The sequence below is a fragment of the Cyanistes caeruleus genome, chromosome 2, assembly GCF_971803275.1.
Source record: "Cyanistes caeruleus chromosome 2, bCyaCae1.hap1.1, whole genome shotgun sequence".
In the NCBI taxonomy this organism is placed as follows: Eukaryota; Metazoa; Chordata; class Aves; order Passeriformes; family Paridae; genus Cyanistes; species Cyanistes caeruleus.
Window position 1 is genome coordinate 111,960,959 of NC_141702.1, and position 21,843 is coordinate 111,982,801.

General features: G+C 48.2%; 3 protein-coding genes across 3 annotated transcripts in view; 2 read left to right on the forward strand and 1 right to left on the reverse strand.

The window, feature by feature from the left end:
• SLC1A4 (solute carrier family 1 member 4) overlaps window positions 1-1,649 on the forward strand; it is a 43,159-nt gene extending 41,510 nt beyond the window's left edge. Inside the window, exon 9 of the mRNA XM_086879236.1 lies at window positions 1,571-1,649. The gene's annotated coding sequence lies outside the window, so the exon portion shown is untranslated. The remainder of the gene's footprint in view (window positions 1-1,570) is intronic.
• On the forward strand, window positions 1,577-7,058 carry CEP68 (centrosomal protein 68). Its single transcript, XM_086879234.1, is given in 7 exon segments — window positions 1,577-1,999; window positions 2,481-3,941; window positions 5,032-5,154; window positions 5,379-5,475; window positions 5,937-6,048; window positions 6,050-6,080; window positions 6,784-7,058. Coding segments are annotated over 7 exon segments (2,259 nt in total). The 5' UTR covers window positions 1,577-1,615; the 3' UTR covers window positions 6,835-7,058.
• A 981-nt stretch (window positions 7,059-8,039) lies between these two features.
• RAB1A (RAB1A, member RAS oncogene family) lies at window positions 8,040-21,713 on the reverse strand. Its single transcript, XM_086879238.1, has 6 exons — window positions 21,289-21,713; window positions 15,011-15,083; window positions 12,887-12,982; window positions 11,429-11,524; window positions 10,302-10,433; window positions 8,040-10,088 (listed from the first exon to the last, which is right to left on the reverse strand). Exons 1-6 carry the CDS (start codon window positions 21,672-21,674, stop codon window positions 9,891-9,893), a joined length of 981 nt encoding a protein of 326 aa, XP_086735364.1. The 5' UTR covers window positions 21,675-21,713; the 3' UTR covers window positions 8,040-9,890.
• Between the last annotated feature and the right edge of the window lie 130 nt (window positions 21,714-21,843).

Genomic DNA, 21,843 nt, shown 5'->3' on the forward strand with positions numbered 1-21,843 from the left:
AGTTCGGAGCGTTTGCCCTCCTCCACATAGTTAGGAAAATAACGGAAGGGCCATGGCCTGTAAATTTTATTTCATGTTGCTTAACACATGCTTTTCAGATTTAAGGTCGAACTTAGATGTTATTTACAGTTGTTTTTACTGGGCTGACACCTGTCTCAAGCTACTAAATCTGGTGGAGGTAATGATGTTCAAATCCCCTTGAATTTAACATTTGAATTTGAACAGAATTTTTGGCATCTTAAAAATAAAGCTGTCCTGAGGTCGACTTTTGATTACAGCACATTTACTTTAAACTTTAGAGGCTGCTTTGATGCCTTGTTAAGCTTTTCTTTATATATATTTTTAAGTCACGTAACAAGGGCAGGTTTATCGATTACATTTTTTACAACAACCCCACCTCTTTGTGTGGAAATACAACCTTTCCGAGGGCAGAAGAGAGCAGTGCAGGTTTCTGATAACGTGATGTGCATAGGGTTGGCTTTGGTGGCGATTGAGGGGGCTCCAGCTGTGGGTTGGGGGCTGGCGGGGGCCGGGCTGTGCTCGCCCCCTCGGCAGCCGCCGCCGTGCGGGATCAGCTGCCGGCTCTGGGGAGGGGACGGGCGGCTGCGGGGCTGCCACAGATTGTGCCTGCGCTGGGGCTTTGGTCTCCCCTGGAGACCCGGCGCGTCCTCCCGCCGCTCTTTGTTCCCGTGCCCGTGGGAAAAGCCCGCTTGTCGGAGGGAGGGGTGGATCATAAAGCGAGGCTGTGACAAAAGAGCTGGCGGAGGGAGTGAGTATTACCTTGTTACCCACTTCCAAGTATTGTCTGGGAATTCTTTATCGCCTCTTTTTTTTTTTTTTTTTTAATTTAAATTCCCTTTTAGTTGAATTTGCTGTTGGTGCTCTCTTGGCTGGTCTCAACCACTCTGCTAACGTTTCGCTGCTGCCAGCACCTTGGTTTGGGCTGGGTGTCCTTCATTTGGCTCACAGGTTATCCTGCAGCAGCTCCTCACTCAAGCCCAATTAGTGCATGTATTTCCATTAATTAATTTCCCAAAGAGTTAATTTCATGAACTGAGGTAGAAGATGCAGAGCTGAGCGCCGGGTTTGTGGTTTGTAGCCTCCTACCTCCCCCTCTAACTTTTTATAGCTGCTTCTTGCTTCTGGGTGGCTTCTGCTTCAAGGTTTTGGGTTTGTACCTTTAAAAAGTGCTTGGCTTTCCACCCCAGCAGCCTTCAGGGCTCAGCCATGCCAGAAGGTGCTTCATGTCCCAGTTAATGATGTCTCATTTGGACCCAGTGAGTTTATGGTGCACAAACTGCTGGTGGCATTGGCCATCAGTGGAGGATTCCAGTGCCTGGTATAAAGCCCAGTTTGTTCTTGGCATGGTCATCCTTGAAAGCAGAAATGCTGCTGAGATGTGAGGGTTTGCTCCTTCCACTGTCCCACCTGGCATATCAAGATGCTTCTTTATGAATTTTGGGGTCTCATCCAGATTATGTTTAAGCTCTTTATTACTGGGCAAATGCAGTTTCTTGGCATGGAGACAAAGGGACGCTGAGATGTCATTGCTGTGTGCTGTGTATTCCAGAGAGCCCGAGGCTCAGCATCGACCTGTGGAAGAAGCTCTGTCCTGATGGCCGTGGATGTGGGAAAATCACCTTCTGAAGAGTCACTGAGCGGGAAGGCCGAGGGCAATGGCAGGTGGGACGGCGCAGACACGGAGATGGACATCCTGGAGCTGGCAGGGAGCCTCCACCAGCTTTTAGGGACAGAGGAAGCCAAGCCCAGCCTGCAAGGCACAGAAAGCATGGCAGTGAGCAGGCACAGTCACATGGCCACTGGTGTTACCCAGGGAGGCTCAAGCTGCCACCCAAAAGTGTCTTCAGCATTTGTGCCCAGATTTTCCAGAGCAAGCACAAACTCCTCAGGGAAAGGGGTGTTAGTGGACAGAGCTGCTGATGGTGGCCCTGTGCCTCGACGAGTTGGCCACTGGTTCCTCTCTTCAGAAGAAGAGCAGGTGAGAGGGTTTGGACCTGCAGGTGTTGCTGCACCACGGGGAGGTCCCAGGAGAGGTGGGGACTTGTTTGTCAGGGCTGTCCCAGGGCTTTCCATTTCTCCCAGCCAGAGTGTGCCCGTCCCTACCTAGGCTAAGGTGTGTGGTGGGGAAGGACTTGGGCTCCAACACCCAAGCTGTTGCTTCCATTCCCATGTTGCCAGTGCAGAGCTGGGAACTTGCTCAGGACAGTGCTCTTTAAATAAGCCTCTTGCTGCCAAACAACTCGCGCAGCTTCCCAAGCCCTTGAGATGCCTTTCTCTGAGCAGCTGCAGGCCATCCCACAGACGGAACAGAATTCAGCTTCCAGCCTCAGCTCATGGCAGGTCCAGGGTTGGGCTTTTATCTCCATATCCTGTCACAAAGGAGCCTTTTGTCTGGATGTTGTGCTCCATTTCATGCATGGCTCTCTCTCCCTTTCCCTTTCCATCCCATCATTGAGCAGGTGAAGGCATCGGGCTCTTGGGACCCGGTGTCCAGCCCTCCCAGCCGGCGCAGCTCTGCCGAGGAGAACGTCCTTGCTGGCAGCCGCCACGATGCCCATGTTGGCCGTCGGAGACAAAGTCTGGGAGCTCAATCCCCGAGTCCTTCCACCCCGGAGCTCCTGCGGCCCCAAACCCCGCCCAGCCCCGAGAGCGCCCTGCGGAGCCGCTCCGCGCTGAGCCTCTCGGCTCTGTCCTCGGAAGGAAACGGCCCCCCCGAGGAGCCGTCGGGAAGCTTGCCAGCCAGCACGGATGTCCCTTCTCCTGCGGCCACCACGGCTGCCCGGGACCTGTGCTGCCGATGGGGAGCGGAAGGCAGGGCCCTGCAGAGGCGGGAGCCCCCGGGCCCTCTGCTCGATTACCGCAGCACCGTGGGGCACATCCGAGAGATCTCCTCCTACCAAGCCGATTACTGGGCCTGTGCCATTCCGGATTCACTGCCCCCATCTCCGGACCGCAGCTCACCCCACTGGAACCCCAACAAAGAGTACGAGGACTTGCTGGACTACGCTTACCCGCTGAAGCCAAGGTACAAGCTGGGAAGGATGCCAGAGCCTTTCCTACATGACTCAGGAATAGGTCTGGACAGCTTTCCTACTTCTCCTGAGGGCATGTCCAGGTCCACCAGCATCTACGGCCGAGCTGGGCAGGCTCGGGGAAACAGAGAAAACGGACTTTGGGAGTTTGTGGCCTCTGCAGAGAGATTGAGATTCTCCACCCCGAGGCCTGGAAAAAGAGGCTGCTCAGGAGCTGGCTCGTACTATGAACCTTTACCTGTTGCCAAAGCATCATTTGCAAGAAGTGCTTCCTCTCATCCTTCCCAAGGTTTTGCTCAGGATGTAAGGGTGGAATCATCTGGGCCGAACTCACCTGGGGCCCCTGCTGCCAATGGGAGAAGCTGGGATACCACAGGAAGCCCCTGCCCAAACTACACAGGGCAGGTCAAAAGCACCAGTAGGTTTTTACCCATCACAGGAGTGCTGCCCCTGATGAAGGAGTGGGAGGGTGATGAAGAATTTCTTTCCCTGCCTCCGAGACTGCAGGAGCTGGAAAGGCTCGCTCAGTTTTTGTCCAATCTTTCCTTAACTATAAGGACGCCCGGGCATGACCACCATAACCTTCCACATCACAGCACCAGCAAACAGCCCCTTTCATCCAGGCTGGCTCCTTTTGGAGAAGTGAGAGGTGGGGGTGACAGAGGGAATACTGAGGGTTATGCTGGGCTGTGGCAACACCACAGCTCCCGAAAGCCCAGCTGTGAAAACACAGAATCTGATGGCTGGATCCATAGGGATCCTCCCCGTGGGCTTCATCTACCAACTGGTCTCAGGGACACATTGGATGGGATGTGCCTAAATGAACCACGGGTCAGAGGGCATCCAAAGAAGAGCCAGCAGAGCGAGTCCCTTATCCAGTGTGTTAAGGTAGGCTGAGACCAGAAATAAAGTTTATTCTGGGAAGATCTCGCATAAAATGTGCCTGTCTTTATGGCATGATTAATTAAATCTCATTCTGCATGATGTGTCCTGCCTGGCAGCTGGTGGTAATTTATGCAGGGGGGCTCACCAGAGCAGATAATTCCTTCTGATGGAGCAAGAGCCTGCTTTCCCTGGGGCTCAGTGTCACAGGCCAGGATGGGTGGAGATGTGTTATTCAGCTGGGTCCCCCATCCCACCTGCAGTCCTGCAGCACTGCTGCACCAGGCAGGAGCTGCAACAACTCTGAAGGGTTTCCTGATTATTTTGTGGATTATTAAATTTGTCCCAACACTGTGCTCCCACCCTCCTCTCCATCTTCTTCCCACCCCAGTGCTGGGACAAATTTGGAAATGATGCTAGGCTGTTTGCACAAGAGTGTTATCATGCTCATAAGCTGCAAACTCATCCCCTCCTCTGGTATGGAAATAACTCTGCTGTTTTAAAAGGGTCTTCTCTGTATTTGTCATGCCCAATTGCAGTGCCAGGGAAAAGCACTGCTTTATGGCAAACTCCTGAGGAGCAGGAGCAGGTCTTAAGCCTGATTTTGGTGCCAGCAGAGGCCCCTGGGTTTCATGCAGCATCTTAGAAAAATAATCCCTTACCGAGACACTTTATAAATAAATGAAAGCACTTAATTGAACGAGACAATCCCTTGGGGAAAAGCAACTGCAAATTAACTGTATGGCTCTGGTGAGGAGGCAAATGAGGATATCTCTTGGGCTGGGAGGTGGTAGAGGCCAACCTCTTCCTTCAGTCTGGGTTTTACCAGTCTACAGCACCTCTCCAAGCAGACATTTCATGGTGGCCCTCAATTCTTGCCACACAATGAGTGCTGGAGCTGTTCAGGAGTTTAAGTTAATTTTTGCCTTTTTCCCGTTGACCCTTGGTTTCCCAGCCTTAGGTATGTGTGCCAGGGCTGGTGAGGAAAAGGGAACAGGTGCTTTCCAAAACACCACTGGCTCACATTTTCATGTCCCTGCACCGTCTCTGTTGCAGAAATAGATCCATGACCCCTTTTTTATGCTTTGTTGAGCAGATGTTTTGCTGCCAGCTGGAAGAGCTGATCCATTGGCTGTACACTGTGGTGGATGTCACAGGCAGCTGGGTGCCACCCTCACCGGATGCCGAGAGCGTGTTGGCATCGCTGCACCGCTACCTGGTGGGTGTCACCCTTGCTCTGCTTCCTCCCCTCTCCTGTGCTGCAGGCAGCAAGCAGTGGGAAGCCAGGTGTCACTGGAATGGTCCAGGGTGCACCGGGTTTGCAAAGCCAAATTTGGGAGCACTAGGAACCTGCTTGGAGGAAACTACTGCCTGGGCAAGCTGCCACAGGTGTACATGTCAAAACCCTTCTAAGAAATGCTGCTCTTCTCCTTGCCTTGCCAGGAGTTCAGGAAAGATGTGGCTGACCACCGGAGCCTGACTGAGAGCGTGCTGGAGAGGGGAGAAGCTCTGCTGGACTGCATGGCATCGAATTCACCAGGTGAGGAGGAGCACTTGTACGGGGCTGCTCATGGACACAAGTGGTGCTGGCCAAGGCATCTGCCCCCCAAAATCCCTGTCCCAGCCTGGCCAGCACCACAGCACATGTGGAGTGGTTACTCTGGTGATTTAGAAGGGATTTCGAAAGGGTGAGCTGTAGCTGCAGTCACCAAAGGGGCTTTAGAGGTTGAATGCTGCATTATGGATGGGTTTTCTTGCACAGTTCCAAAGGTTTTCTTTAAGACCCCCTATTTTTGCATCTTCATGATGAACCTGGAGCCTCCTGGGTCAGTCCCCACCCCCTGCAAATGCTGCATCACAATGAGGATGGGATGAACAGCATATTATTGATTTTTAACACTTGGTTTCTTTCCAAAGTCTGCCTGGACAAGCAGAACTCTCAGCTCTGAGACTGAATTACCGCATTCCTGTCACCTCCATTGAGACATTTTTGCTTTCCAGCTCTGAAAGACACGCTGGGTTTGATTGCCAAACAGTCGGAAGAGCTTGAAAGCCACGCGGAGCACCTGTACAAGTCCATCCTGGCAGCTGTGGGCAAGGATGCGGGGCAGGACAAGGGGGCTGCAGCACGCGGCTGCTCCCTGGGTAAGCAGGGGCAAACCAGCCTTGCTGCAGTGGGCAAAGAGGAAGAGAAATACTCGAATTAGCAAACCCCAAACATCAGGCTCCATCATTATTTCTTTGATTCTGTTTGGAAAGCCTGAGAAGGCAGCAGGGAGGCTCAAAATAGATGTCCTGTCGTGTTTAACCATGTCAGGGAGAGAGCAGTGCGGGTGAACCAGCTGATGAAACCCAAGAGCACGAGGGGAGCGATGGCAGCTCTGCTCTGCAGGGACCCAGCAGGCAGGTCCCTGTCACTCAGGGCTGGGGAACGGCAGCAGTCCAGGACAGACACCTGCTCTCCCCAGATCCCTTGCACAGCACAGGGGAGGTGAGGAAGGGATATTTTTTGGTTTTGTATTTTCTCAGAAACGTTCTGGTTGCTGTATAATGGTGGGAAAGGGAAGCAAGTTATTTCAGGTATATTATAGGGGCAAGAAAACTTGTTTGCTTATTTCTTGACCATCTCCCTTCAAAGAAAACTGGAGACAAGTGTTTCAGGGCTGTCAGCCTCTTAGAAGAGAAAAACAGTGTCTTAAGTAGTGTTTGGTTTGTTGTGGTTTTTGAATTGCTGTCTCTACCCAGCTTGTACCCTCTGAACTGGTGAGATGGGGACCAGAGCTTGGGAGTTTCTCTCTTTGCCAGACTGGAGGCAAAGCACAGCACCAAACACCTCATTTTATTGCAGGTGCTGCCTCTGTCAGACCTAGGCTGCGTTAACCCACCTCAGGAGGGCTGAGAAGAATTTCAGCAAGTCCCAAACCACCTCCATCACCTCTCCAGAGATGCCAAAATCTGTGTCCACAGTTTCCCAAGGGGCTGATTTCAGCGTGGGTTTGTGCCATGGCTTGAGAAAGGTGCGCTGTACAGCGAGTGTGCTGTGATGTCCAGAGCTGTGTAAGGAATGTACAGCTGGCCTTTTCTGGTTTGTTTTTTTAACATAGCTTCCCTTTTTTTATTGAAGTGGGCTGTTCTGTGTTAGCAAAACGTCAGGAACAGTTTTTAAACTGAGCAATCCGTAGTGTGCCGTGAGCTCGCTAAGTAAAGCCGTGTGATTTTAATAGCCCTGTTCTCATGGTTTGTTTATGCTTGTCAAAAATAGGTGTGAGAAGCCAAGAAATAGCAACCCCTTCTGGTTCTTGGGAGCAAACTGAAGGCCTGTTTATAATACCACTCCCCGCTGAAGCAGAGCCTGCTTAACTTTCCATTTTGTTATTCATAAACAGAAAAAGCCGTAAGACTGAATCCAAATAAAATGATAAACAGGAGAGTTCAGGCAGGGAGGAGCCAGGTTCTGTGTAACCTGCTGGTACCTGCTGCTGGCAGGAGCTGTGTCAGTGCTGTGCTGGTTTCCCAGGGTGAAGAGTTGTGCCTTCCCCCTTTCCAGCTACTGCAGTTAAATCACTGCTCAGAACATTCATCACGGGTTTCCAAACCCCTTCTCCAACAGGAAAAGGGCAGCTCTGAAGCAGCATAAGGTAAGTGGCCAAAAAAAGTTAGTGTTGGTACTTGGCTTTAATTAACCTTTAACCTGAGCGGTGATCATCATTCTTGTGCAGAATACATTTCCTCCCATTCCTGTGAACAGAACACGGAGAAGTTTCTGTTCTGCACAAGTAGGTTCTGCACAAGTGAAAGCAAAGTTAAACTGAAGCAGTTATGGCAAATAATTCATTGTGGTTTGGGGGGGTGGATATTCTCCCATGTTCTACATCCTCAGCTTGAAGGGCAAGTTTCTTTGGCCCAGTGCCAAAAGTATTCAATATCTGAGCTCACGGGTAAGAAACTACAGTGCCTTTTTCCGTGAGTTTTAGGCTTGCTCTACTCTCCTCACACAGCTCAGCCTGACAACCCCAGGCTTCAGCATGGAACAGCACCAGCCCAGTGACCCAGTTGTGACTGAGGGGGAAACAAAGAACCACCAAACACCTGGTGTAGCCCAACTGGTTTTGCAATGCTTTTATTACTGTATATATTAACATTGGTTTGGATAGTATGTAGCAGGCATCTCGACATTGAAGTTCATTTGTGCACTCTCTGCAGGGAATATGTTTTACCCTCAACACACCTCCTTCTGCTTCACTTCCTGATCTCAGCAGTGCTCACTGCTCCTTCTGCTCCTGAGGAGCAGCAGGTCACATTTATAATGAATTATACCAACAAGCACATCTCTACTAGAAAGCACATCACTTTATTGTGAAGGTCTCAAGTGGAAGAGTTCAACTTAACCATGACAATACTTTATGTATTACAATTGCCTGTTGATTTATGCAACTATGTTGAAGAAAGCTGTTAGCCAAAGTCACCCCCCCCCCAAAAAAAAATCAGAGGATATTTGCACCAGTTTTAGTTTATACCTCACAACATACCTAGGCTATATTTTTACTATCACAGGGTGTATTTACTACTAGGGGAATGTTACATGGTCTTTCAAACATGAGGCTATTTACAGAATAGGCTGAACATTTGAGTTTAGATAAAGCTGAACAATTTTACATGTATAGGAAGTGTTATAGGCTAGCTTTCCTGTGGCTTTTAGCTAGACATCAGGCACTAATGATTTGATTAGCTCTGTACAAAGAATCACACACCATCCAAAACCTCTTGGCTGCTGGTTAGTTCCAAATTGTTTGAGAAAGCGCCTGCTTTGAGCAACAGTTTGGTGGGGGCCTTGCTATCCCCATGTCACCCTCCTGGTGCCTCGCTGCAGAAGGGAATAGAAGCTAAGCTGTTGCACTAAATCAGAAGATACTGATTAAAAGAGGATGGAATTAACAGTATATAGAAAAGACATAATATACTGGTAGAAAGTTATACCTCCTCAAGGTTACACTGAAATCATTCACGTTAGGGAAATACTGTTCTATCCCCTGCTATGCAAAACCGACGGGAATTCCCTACCTCGAGTCCTTGAGAAATAAATTAAGTTCCAAGACTAAGTTTAGGGAACTGTTGTACATTCAGAGTGCGTTATGCCTCATGAACCTTGGCTGGGTGTTTCTGGTACAGCACTCGTGCCTTAAGCACCAAGACAGCTCAGGCTTTGGGGCCACAGTCACTGGGTGAGATGCAGGGAAGGTCTGAGAGCCATGGCTGCACACATAGATATGTTGTTTTGTGCACAATGCAAGCCTGATTTCCCCCTTAGCCATACAAATTAAGACAATATTTATCACCATACAGTTTGATATTACTTCCAATAAGTACAATATTTATTAAACATTTCTTCAGTTTTGTTACATATTGTGCAACAAATTACAATATTCTGCAGCCACAAATTATATGCAGAGTATGAAGAAACTATTAATCAGATAGTGTGATCTCTCCATTTATAATTCTACAAGAAGGAACTAGCAAATCAGATCTTACATATATCTTACTAAATTTTATGCATGGAAAGTGACAGACACTGTTGTGCTGTTTGATACAAAATGGCTAAACTTCATCTTCAGAAGACTAAACCTGACATCTAAACATGCCAATAGAAACATCAAAACAAAAATACATCCTAACCAACCACAGGAAACAGTCTGGTATCAGGAAAAGCAACAAGGATTACACGTTTATAAACCAGCACACAAAGGTTTAAAACAGTTCTGAAAATGAAGTTAGCTGTCTTGAGTCAAGGGAATAAAAAAAGTCAGTATTGACCATTTACAATCTCTGACCTTTGTGGAGACGGTAAGAATCTGTTGTAGTGCAGCTACATACAGTACAATTCAGGCAATTTTTTTTTTTTCACTTGGGTTCAGATTGCAAATTCATTGTTGTGAGACAAAAGGGGGGAGGCAAGTTTTAGCAGCAACCTCCACTAGACTGCTTGACTGGAGTGCTCTGAATTTTAACATTGGACTTCTCTGCACCACCAGCTGTCGCTCCCGGACCCATTCGTTTTTTAATCTCGGCAGCCATGGTCATGAAAGACTGTTCTACATTTGTGGCATTCTTTGCACTGGTTTCCAAAAACGGAATTCCAAGAGAATCTGCAAATTCCTGCAAATCGAGAAACAGTGAACAGTAAGCTCATACTGCAGGTTCCTGGATCCCTCCCCACACCCCATCTCCAGTCTGAGGATGATTTGCAGGGCAGGGGGTCATTAAACTGCCCCCATTTGTGGCACCAGGACACCTCTCTGCACTGGAACATCGGTGCATGACAAACCCAAGCAGGGGCTCAGCCAAGCAAACACATGAGCCCAAACATACCTTTGCTGTTGTATAGTCTACTACTTTCTTTGTGGTCAGATCACACTTGTTCCCCACCAACAACTTGTTGACGTTTTCACTGGCATAACGGTCTATCTCCTGCAGCCACTGCTTGACATTATTGAAAGACTCCTAGGAGATAAGAAATCTGTAAGCAAGGCCCTTGACAAAGAGCAAAGTTCAGCACTATTCCTTTGGTCATGACCAGGAAAGAGCAGGAAGAACTGCACTTATCCATGTGATTCACAACCATGGGAGAGGACCCTCTAATGCTGCCCAGCTCTCCTGATGGCCCCAGGACAGGTCAGTCACCACAGGGCCCATAGAGCTCCCGTTCCCAGCCCTACACAATCAGCCCTTCCTGCACTCTTCCCCCTGTCATTTTTCCCTGCTCCATATATTGAACAGTCAACATCTTCGACCACCTGGGACTCTCCTTCCTCCTCCTGTAGCAGAGATAAGAGACACGGCACACAGCTGAAAATAGATACATCCTACATATTTACAAAGCATCAGGTATTAGGTGCAAGCCACCTTGTTGCAGATATGCTGGAACAACCTCTGACTCCAGAAATGCTGGACTGATATTCCAGTTGTTGACTGAACACAAGCGTTCTTTTTCTATTAATTCAGGAAACCCTATACTTCCCAAGTGCCCTTCAAACAACTGCACCATTTCTTCAGAGACCCTTTCAGAGAAAACACTGGCTCAGTTGTATCCTGCACACAGGCTGACAGTTTTCTGTTCCAAATGCCGGTCTTCACTGCAGACCACAGTTCAAGTACATTCAGAAATCTTTCAACATCTTCCATCAGTAACTCAGATTTCCTGCTACCAAAGGCAGGGTGAGATGTATTCACACAGAATAATCAGTTACCTGCTCACCAAATTTTAGGTTAAGCCTAAGATACAATTGCTTAGGAACCACAAATTCCACTGTTCTCTTTCTTTCTGTGTTTTATTGTATTTGCCAAACCAGAGGCAAACACACATACATTTAGCTTGGTAAGTCTTAACACAGCCTGTAGAACTGTGTCACTGTCTCCTTAGGATGTGCCCAGCTGTTAAAATTCCCAATTTACTCATCAGCCTGGAGAAACTCCGCAGGCACAGGTTTAACACATACCTGATCTGTAACATCATACACAACTATGATGCCATGAGCTCCTCTATAGTAACTGGAAGTGATAGTCCGAAACCGCTCCTGTCCCGCCGTGTCCCACTGCAAGACAAGTGACAGGGTCAGCTCCTGCAGTGTGGCTGAGCCAGTGCTCTACATCAGCTTCCAGAAACACAGCTCAGCAGAGCAGCCATCCAACTACAACCACATCCATGCCACAGCTACAGCACTGCCTCTGAAGCTGTATGCATCAAACAGGATTTGAGATCATGTATTTTAACTGAGAATTACACTCTGTATGTCCTTTTCAAAAGTGCTCATTTGTTTGGTTTCAACCAAGTGTAGTCAAGAGATCTCTCTGGGGAAAACATTAAGCAGTTTTGACCCACGAAGCAGTCACGGTTCAGTGGTCAGAAGAGCAAACACACACCAGGACTTGAAAACCTGCTAGGAATAAGGTCAGGGAGCTGCAGGTCTCTAACATGACCACTCCCTTCAACTTTCTTGGCACACAGGCTTCAGCAAAGGTATTTAAAGGCAACAACTCAAGCCAAACTTGGTTCCCTTCTCCTGCTGTGAGAGTTAAGGAAGGACATAAGGTGCTTGACCTCTTCTCCCACCCAGGACATGAGCAGGACTCGCCCAAATATTTCTCTCCCTGGAGCTGTGTCAAGAACAGGGCTGGCTGTGTATTAAAAACAGACAGACAGATTTCAGCAGTGACAGCATTCCTAGTGGGCTGCTCTGTACTCAGGACAGTCACATTAGAGTCTGGAGGCTCAGGCTTCTGGCTGTAAGCTGGACTCTGCTCCACAACACTGAATCCCTGAGTCATTGCCTTCAAGTCCTGAGAGCCTCTGCTTGAGCTGGAAGCAGGGGCTGACAAGGATTGTCTGACCTTGCACAGATATTAGATTTCATCACACCAGTCACCCTTTTAGACTGCTTCAAGATTAAAGAATTGCCAAGTCTCTTCCCCTGTTTATTCCAAGTGAAAGGCCAAAAGCATAACCAGAAAACACTGCCCGGTGCTAAGGCAGCCAGGCCAGTTACAAGCCTTTGTGTCAGTTTTTCCATTCAGGTCAACAAAAGCAGTTTCCAGCACTTAAGACAGTGCAGCCTGGTAGTAACAGCTGCTGTGGAATTCAGGCATCTTGGACAACTGTGTGGTATTCCTGCACTTACACAAATCCTGGCTAAATACTGCAGAACTGCACCAGTTTTGATATGAGGGCACTCCAGCACAGAATCTCCTCTTCCAGGCAAACAGCCTTGATATTAAGCACCCTTCTTTAATGGTAGATTGTGGAAAATTTTGTGAAAACTGCCTCGCCTCTTGTAATGGGGAAAATATCCTCTATGTTTGAATGCATTTTAAAGTACAAAGATGACCACCAATAGCTATGGATATAACTCTATGCCCCAACAGACTGAGGCATACAGGAGTTGGTAAGTACTACTTACTATCTGAAGCTTGATTGTTTTCCCATCTAGTTCTATAGTTCTGATTTTGAAGTCCACACCAATCGTGCTGATGTAACTTTCTGTGTACGTGTCATCCTAGGAGAGAGAGTGAACATAAGTCAAGCCAGCTGCACTTCTTCTGCAGTCACCTACTTCATTATGCACCAATCAGACAAAAGAACTTAATTTCCTTGTAAAACCAGCCTGATGTCTCATGGCAAAGTCTTCCACCAAGTATTTACTTTTCAAAAATTCTGCACCTTTTAAAAGCACCAACCAGACTTGTGTTTCAAAAACCAGTCAAAAAAAGCCTCTTTTCTGGAAATCCTGTAATGTCAGTCCTTGTGAGCTGCAGCATAAAAAACAGTCTTTGCTTCAGACTGAAGAGTTACTTAGAATAACCACTTAGGTTATTGAAACACATTACATTTTTATTTTCCTTTGATGGCTCTTCGTCTGTGTTACACAGCAGCTACCTTGAACAAGTCAGAGGCTCTGTCTCAGTCACACATGAGTGTCAGATCCTCTGCTGCTGCAGCTGGTTGCTAAGGCAGGTTAGAGTTACAGCTGGAGTACTTGTGCTGAGGCCTCTGTTCTGCAGCCTGTGTCGATACAGGAGGGAAAACACTGCTTCAGCAGCTTGCAGGGACCTGGCTGCAGTCTCCAACAGGCCTTAAGGCACACAGGAACTGCTGGGTCAGCCTTTGCTACCTTCTAGTGATTGTCAGCTTGTCAGCATGAAGGAAGTTTCTATTCCTAAAGTACCCAAAGGACAGAACTTCAGGTACAATGTACCACAAAAGGCTTTATGCAACCAGTAGGTATCACAAAAGCAAGGGATTCCTCTGGGCTGTGAATGGAAGGCATCTTAGGTAATACATCCAAGTAAGAATAAAGCATTAAGCTTTTCAGAATGACATGACATTTATTTCCTTAACACTTCAATACTCCAAAGGGCATGACTGAAGGGCCTGAAGATATTTAACCTACAGCAGCAAGAAAACACAGGTGTGGTATGCTGTGGTAATTCCTTATGTCACAGTAAAACAGCATAGTTGGAAAAACACATCTCGAGAAGAAAAGACTATTCACTTGAATAAACACCAGATAATAGAGCACAAACTTAAGTTTGCTATCAAAAAAGAAAAGTTGGATTATTCACATGAAGCAAAAATAAATTTAAAAGTAACTGCAGGAGAAGCAGGCTAGACTGCTCTGAGAGTGCTGCTCCAGCTGTGGTGTCACTTCCAAACCACTGCCTCCATACTGTGAGCAGAGCAGGTGTTCATCCTGGTACCAACAGCAGCCACAAAGGCTTTAACTGAGGCTGTCTGTACACCCAGATCACCATTTCCTATTCAGAACATCAGGTACAACAGGCTCCTTCCAGAGGTGCCCAGAGGAATTTCTCAGGCTGTGAAAATGAAGCCATCATCTTGCAGTAGTGTCACACTCAAGTTTCTAAGTTCATGCCCCATATCCTGCTTCTCCTCCTCTCCTCCCATGGCAACGTAAAGCTGCACTTTGGCATAGACAGAGATAAGAAGTTCACTGGACTTCAGTTCTTTCTACTAAGAGCTGTCAAACCCATTTTACATTTTCGTGTCAGGAAAACTAGAGCCAGAACAGTTCACCAGCAAATATAACATTCACTAAAGAAAGTAGAAGGTCTTGTTATTCACAAGTATCATTTACATTATTTCTCTGACTAAACAACTGGTAGGTCTTTTTACTGCAGATATCAAACTTCATCTGGCTGAAATGTTCTTATCAAGAAGTAACTGATTAAGGTCTGTACTCCTCATGCCTAATGACACAGCCCCAGAATTCCTTCCATCCTCAGCATTCTACCACTACTGTAATGATGGAAGTTAAATTAGGGTAACTTGTTCTCAAGTAACAGAAAAATCAGAATTAACCTTAGCTGGACATATTATTGATGTTATTTCTTTCCAATTTAGTCAAACAATGAAATCAGACACAAATTCAGAAGACAGGAGGAGTTTGAAATGCTATAATTATTCTTTGGTATTACCAGGCCTGTCAGACATCAGCCCTGCTACACCTGAAGGGAAGTTCTTGCTAAGTGCCTCTTTTACATAGTTGCCAAGCATGATCACTTACTGCAAACCTAAGTAGAAGGCAAGATTTCCCAACACCGGAGTCTCCAATCAGAAGTAGCTTGAATAAATAGTCACTGCAGAAGGAAAAAAAAATTAGGTCACTTAATGAAAAACGCTGTCAAGAATGAAGTTCCTTACAGCCAGTATATTATGACTCTTGAGAAGGGTAAATTAATTCACTGCTAGGGAAATCACCTACAACTCCAAGTTTCTATATTCGGTTTAGAAATTCACAATTTATTTGGTAAGAGAAGTATGAGGTAGATGCTCTGAACACAGCATTGTTGTGTGGAACTGTGCCTTCCTGGCAAGTTACTCCCACAGTCCTACCTCAGCCCTTTGTGGTCTAGCTGAGATGAAAATCGTGCTTTGCAATTGAGTGCAAGCCCCCTTGTTTGGCTGAGTGACTCAAATAACACACAGGTGGTGGTAACAGCCTGCTGCCCTCCAGGGCCATTATCTTTGCTCTCTGGACTCAGAGGTTTGATTCCACTGCCCAGCTTCACCAACACCAGGGAGCTGCCAAACCCAGCCATTTCTTTCCTCACATTTAAGTTCCAGCAGAATGCAACAGCTCAACTGAATATCCACCTTCCACAACAGACTATGAGCAGTGACCACTACCACACCTGCCTTCCAGGAATTAAAGCAAAGCTCAAGTCATTTCCAGATGAGGATACATCTCTGGGGGATGGCAGGTGTGGTATTAGTAATTTTCAAGGTACAGTGGAAGAATTGACAAATCTTGTGCTTAATGTTGAGTCTTCCCAACATTAAAGAATAATCACAGTGTCACCAACCAGCCTACATTTACACTTCAAAGAGTAGTGAAGTTGGCAAAATATGAGTTTTTGTGTTAGTCCTAAGACTAATGGGGCAATTTCATGCTAGGGAACAAGTAACAGAGAAAAAAAAAAAAACCCACCACTTACACTTATTCTGCTTCTCAAGTACTACACTAACCAATTCTCAGCTGACAACTCTTCAGCCCTGTAATGGCCAGGACCAAGTCCTGTTCCCACTTAACCACAACAGTTCTACAGCCATATTTTTATGCCCACTTAAGCAAGGCAAGTAAAGATTAAGGATATGTGAAGTGCCTGAAGTCAACTGTCCCCACCTATTACTCCCTAGAATCACCACTGCCTCTGGTTGGCAGGGATCCAGCCGGGAAACTGCATCCATCCCCAGCTGATAACAGCCAAGCAGATGGCCAACCACGGCTTCTCACCACTCCTCTGCTCAAGGGCCCAAGTGCCTCTCACCTGGCTGGGCCTAGGCTGTAGAACACACCCAGCTGAAACCTCCAGTCTCTGCAGCACTTCTGCCAAGCCTACAGAGGAGTCAGAGGTGCTAAATGTATAACTAATAACCCAATCCTTAAAATGCAACCTTTACTAACCTTTCCTAACAGTGTAAAAGCACTGAAGGCATAAAAAAAGAAAGTCAAAGGATGCCCAGCAGCTTACAGTCACAGAATTCACCACTCCACCTGTCAAGCCATGTACTACCACAGGGCAAGATGGCTTTAGGAGAATGACAATTAACCCAAACTTTCAGGGGATGTATGTTACATTACCCCACAATGCACACATCTCAGTAGGTTCAAGCTGCCTGAAGCACTGTTACAGACCAGAAAACTTCTCACCCCCAGTAACAGTTTGGTTCCTGAGGGCAGCAGAAACTCTGCAACCCAGAGACCAAGGAACAGTAGGAGGGTTCCAGGACCCAGTCCACTGTTACACCTATGCCTTCATCCCCTCCACTGTGCCTCAGGCTTCACTCAGCTCCTTCCAACTCCAGCAGGATGTCTGGGTTGCTCAGTCCCCCACAAACACAGAATTCTCAGCAATCCTGAACTCAAATTATTACTTTCAGCTTGCAGCATGTTATAATCCCCTTGAGAATATTAACACATGAATATTAGCACTGTATTGTCTTCATTAAAATTAGTGGGGAAAAAAGTATCTCCTTCCTGGTAGAGATAAGGCTTCAGCCGTAGGTCTGAGATCCACTTAAAAACCTCCACTTGCTTCCAAGAGTAATTCAGGTTTCCCCAGGCCCCAAACATGAAAACTGGTCTTCCTCTGTTACTCCTTGTGCTAAGAGCAGCTCCCAGCCAAACCTACCCATTAAATCTCTTAGTCTTCAGCAGAAAACAGGAACAGTAACAGTGTGTACACAGAACAAATGTTACGATAATACAACAAGAACTCAGAAGCCAAACTGGGTTTGATACCTTTGCTATTCAGCTGTTCCCTCACTTTGGGCTTCAGTATTCCCAGAACCACAGAGACATACAGTGGTGTAAACCACCTGCCTCAGCCCCACCAAAACCAGAGCCAGCACCAGCACAGGTGGAAACAGCCTTTACCGAGTTAGCTCTGTCTCTGACCTTAGAAACGGGTGTTGTGTCACAAAAACCTAATTTTGGTGGTAAGACTTTCATCAGTTTGGGAATAATATAAGTAAGACTTTAGGAACTTAGGGTTTTAATTTTTTAGAACACTCCATATTCCAATATTATAGTTTTTTCCTTTCCAACTACAGTCTAAAGCCTTAAAAGATACAGCTCCCAAGACCTTTCAAAATATGGCAGGTGCCCATTTAGGGCCAAAAGAACCAAATGTGCAGTTTGTTAGAGTGCGATGCCTGAGACAGCTCTTGGGTATGGCAACAGTTTAAATCAAATAAAATTTGCAGAAACCTATTTCTAGACTGAGCTACACCAAGAGAATATTTGGGCAAAGGGGTTCAACTGTAGCAATGCATCCAAAAAGCCACACATGTTATATGGTATTTACTCCTGAAGAGCCACACAAACATTTCTGAAGCCACTGAATTTTGCTCTTTTAACTTGGGATACTTAAAACTCATCATCTCCTCCAGTTTAGGGAGCCTTCAAAAAGCTGGCTGAGCTATGCAGCACAGCCTTCTCCATGCTCCTTGGGAGACAGTGGGAATTCAGGTTAATCATTCAATTATTTGTCACCATTTACATAAGCCACTCATACTTGGGTTGTTTATAACAGCACACTGGAAGAGCATGTGCAGCAAGGTGGGTATGGTGAGTAAGAGCGAGGCTTTCAAATCCTCCCCGTAACTTCCTCTTGCCAGAGATAAAGGACAAAGATGTTAAATTTAACTGCCTCTTGCCAAAAAAAAAGAAAAAAAAAAAAAGGCACCTCCAAAACAGCCCTGTTGATGTTTTGAGCAGTGCAGCATCCTCTTGATACACACATGTCCCATATCAGCAAGTTCAGCAGAAAACCAGGAAATCAAGTTGAGGAGAGACCTGGTCAAAACTGTGTGGAGCAAGGGACCCGTGGGCCTCTAAGATACTATTGTTTATCTAATTTATACAAGGAGGCATGTAGGGATTTTTTAAATGCCAGGGAGGTTGTATGCCAAAACAGACAAGGCTAGGTAGTCATCTGTCTGCAGCAAGGAACTGCTGGAATTGGCTTTAATCACTGATGTCAGCTGCAGGCTTACTGTAAACAAGTACTCAGGGCAGCCTCAGTCCCCACTCTTCTACCACCCCAGAAATTTCGAAGAGGAGCATGACTGTCACTCTGATTACATACTGCTTGTGTAAGTAAACAGAATCCAGAAGACACAATGCCACTTTACATGGCAGATTGCTGTTTAGAAAGGTTAGAACACAAACACTTTCAGATAATTACAGCAACCCAGGAGCTGTCACTCAATTGTCATCTACTAACCACTATCACCCAAAGACTGAAACCCAACTCACTGGTATTCCCAAACACTCCTGAAAAATGTAAAAAGACCCCCCAAGATTTGCTCCAAAACCCACTGAGTTTCCTCATCTGTGCTGGAAGGTATCTAGAAGAAGACACAAGCAGAACACTGATCTGATCAAGATTAACTCCTGATACCACTTGGCTGCTATGCACCGTGCACCACCAGCGTGTTTACGCTACTGGCAAGTTGCAGAAGGGCAGGAAATGCTGAACCTGACATGATCCAGTCACAACAGAGTCAATATTGACATTCTGCTCACTCAAACACCGCCAGGGAGGGAGGAACAGAGGGAACACATCCCAGTGCTGGCTGGGCAGGTGTTTTCAGAATTTGGCTTCCAAACACTAATTTTATAATCTCATCCACCCCTTTTCAGCTCCTTCACTCAATCTAAAAATTAACATTCCACTCGGCCATCCCACAGCCCTGAAGCTTCAAGGAGGCTCTCAGAAGCACAATTCCCCTTCAAACCTTTACACGAGCAGTATCTAACCCTGCAGCTTTAGCAGGAAAACTGAAGGAAGTAGGTCTTTAGTTAGAAATTTTAACTAGCAATCCCACTGACTTCTGACGGAGTTCTGGCCAGGAGAGAGGATTTGGGGCTGCAACCTGATCTGAAGCTGTGATAGGGAAGTGAGAATGTGTTACATTATAGGCAAGGCACTTCTGAGAGGAAAAATGGATGTATCTCTTCAAGGGAAATAGAAGGAGCAATGTCATAATCTCGTAAATCTTACTCCTGTTTTAACAGGGATCCAAGTACACACATCACAGTGACAGGTATTTTCTGTCCATCTCACCACACCCTTCCCATCTCCTCCCCTCATCCTGCTGACGCCACCCTCTCAGGAAGCGTCAGTTTAACACTGCGAGTTAATCTCAAACTACAGCTTTTCCTCTTTGTTTCACTTTCAAGAACTTGGCTGTGCTCACCACCAGGACCAAGCACTCTTCACTGAGAATGAGTCTCTCTGAAAACACTGTCCTCAGCATTCAGTACTTCATTGCAGGGATCAACCCTCTGTATCAGACTAGAGGGCTGACAGACTGCAAGAAAGAAAAAAAAAAAATCTATGGAAAAAGCCCCCTCCAACTTATTTTTCCTAGCGGCCTAACACTCTGCAGGTGGTTTTCCCACTACAAAACTCAACAGTCTGCAAGGTAAATTTGATTTTAACTCTTGAGAGCCATTAGGACCATGGGGCACCAGCAGTTTGTTGGGCTTTTTTTATCCACTGCCCACCTCCAGCTACTGTTTTGGTGTTTTCCAAAGCTACACCAGCAAGTTTGTGATGTAATCTTGCCAAGATGTAACTCGAGTTCCTGGCTGTACCTCCTGGGTGTCACCAACTCCCTCACTAGCCCATGACTACTTGTTTGCTCCTCAGGTGATTTTAATGGACTCAGAGTGCTTGCAACCAACCCCAGTGACATAAGTGGAGCCATGGCCACACAGGTCAGGAGCCTCAGCTGTGTGGAAAAGTGAGCCACGAGGACAAAACTGTGGGTGTCTTCCAAGAGCAGAGTCCACGGATATCCAGAGCAGCAATGTCATACCACACGTGCGTTTCAGTACCAGAGCCACTCCAGTGGCATCACATGGGACAGGGGCTTCACCACCCCAAAGTGGGGTGCCAGCAAAGCCAGCACCTGTGAAAGGATCCTAAACACACCCAACAAAGCTAAAGGGTTGGAAGCCCAGAAGCTGATTTTTTGAACTGCTTTCTAAACTAAGCCCAAGTCCCTCCTCTAACTCAAGAAAGTCTTGAGCAAAATAAAGTTTATTGCTCCCAACAGCCTGGTGGGCAGGATACAGCTCCCTGAGTTTCCAGAATACGGATAACCCCTGGGCAGAGAGCTCAGGCAGCCTGACTCTCGAGCAGGTCAACTAAAGAAAAAGGCCATACTCACACAGCGACCCTCCCAAAAACCCCTTCTGTGGTCACCAGGTTTTCTAAGCAGGTGCTATTTCAGCTGGAAACAGCCCCAAGAGCGTTCTATTATCAAGTCACAGCGTTGCAAAATCTACATAGGCAAGAAGTGTTTTGCAAGAGCCATGTGACACACACATGACTTGCAGCTAAAGCGAAGGGTGGACCCCTGGCTACGGAGCCGCCACCGGCCGGGGGGGATCGGCTTTCACAGGGTGCCGGTGTCCCCCCGGTCACTTGTTGGAGTCGAGGCCCCGATGTGCATTCCCGAGGTTCGGGAAAATCTCCGCGGCTGCGCCCCACGGCGCTGCCGTGGCGGCGGATGCCGGTTCCCGCCGGGGACACCATTAACCCCCATTAACCCCCCACGGGCCCGCCGGGACCCACCCCCGGGCGGCCGCGCTGCCTCCCGCCCCCCACCCCTCCTCCTCCCCCGCCGCCGCCGCTCGGGCCCGGGCGCGGCTCCGCGGGGACCGGGGTGGGGGGGGCTCGGCTGCTCGGACCCGCGAGCTCAGCGCGGTTCTCCCGCGCCCCGCGGCGCCCCCAGCGCGGCGCTGGGGCGGCCCCGTCCCGCACTCACTATTCGGGGTTCATGCTGGACATGTCCGTGGGGCCCGCGGCCCGAGGGACGGCGAGCGCGCTGTGAGGGGGCGGTGCGGCGGCACCTCCCGCCGCCGAGGCAGGCGCTCCGCGGTGCGCTGGTCCGAGGGAGCCGCGATCGCCCGGCGCTCGGCTCGGCCCGTCCGCCCGCGCCCGCTCCGCGGCCTCCGCGCTGCGCCTCAGCCCAAAATGGCCGCCGGAGCCCGACCAGGAAACGGGGCGGCCGCTCGCTGAGCAGCGCTTACATGGCCGGGGGGCGGCCGAGGGGCGCGACGGGAAACCGAGTCCGCGCCGCCGCCTCCTCCAGGCCGCGCCCCCTCCTGCGGACTCGCTCTCCCGGCGGCCGCGGCGGCGGCGGCAGCGCATGCGCGATAGCCGGCCTTTCTTCCCTCGGCCCCGTCGGCTCGGAGCGGCGGCCGGCGCCGCTGATTGGCCGGAAGGCGCCGGCCGGGGGTGACGTCAGCGGGCAGACGTGGCAACTCGGGCGAGTCAGGGCGCGGGCGGGGCGGAGGCGGAGCCTCAGCGCGCGAGGCGG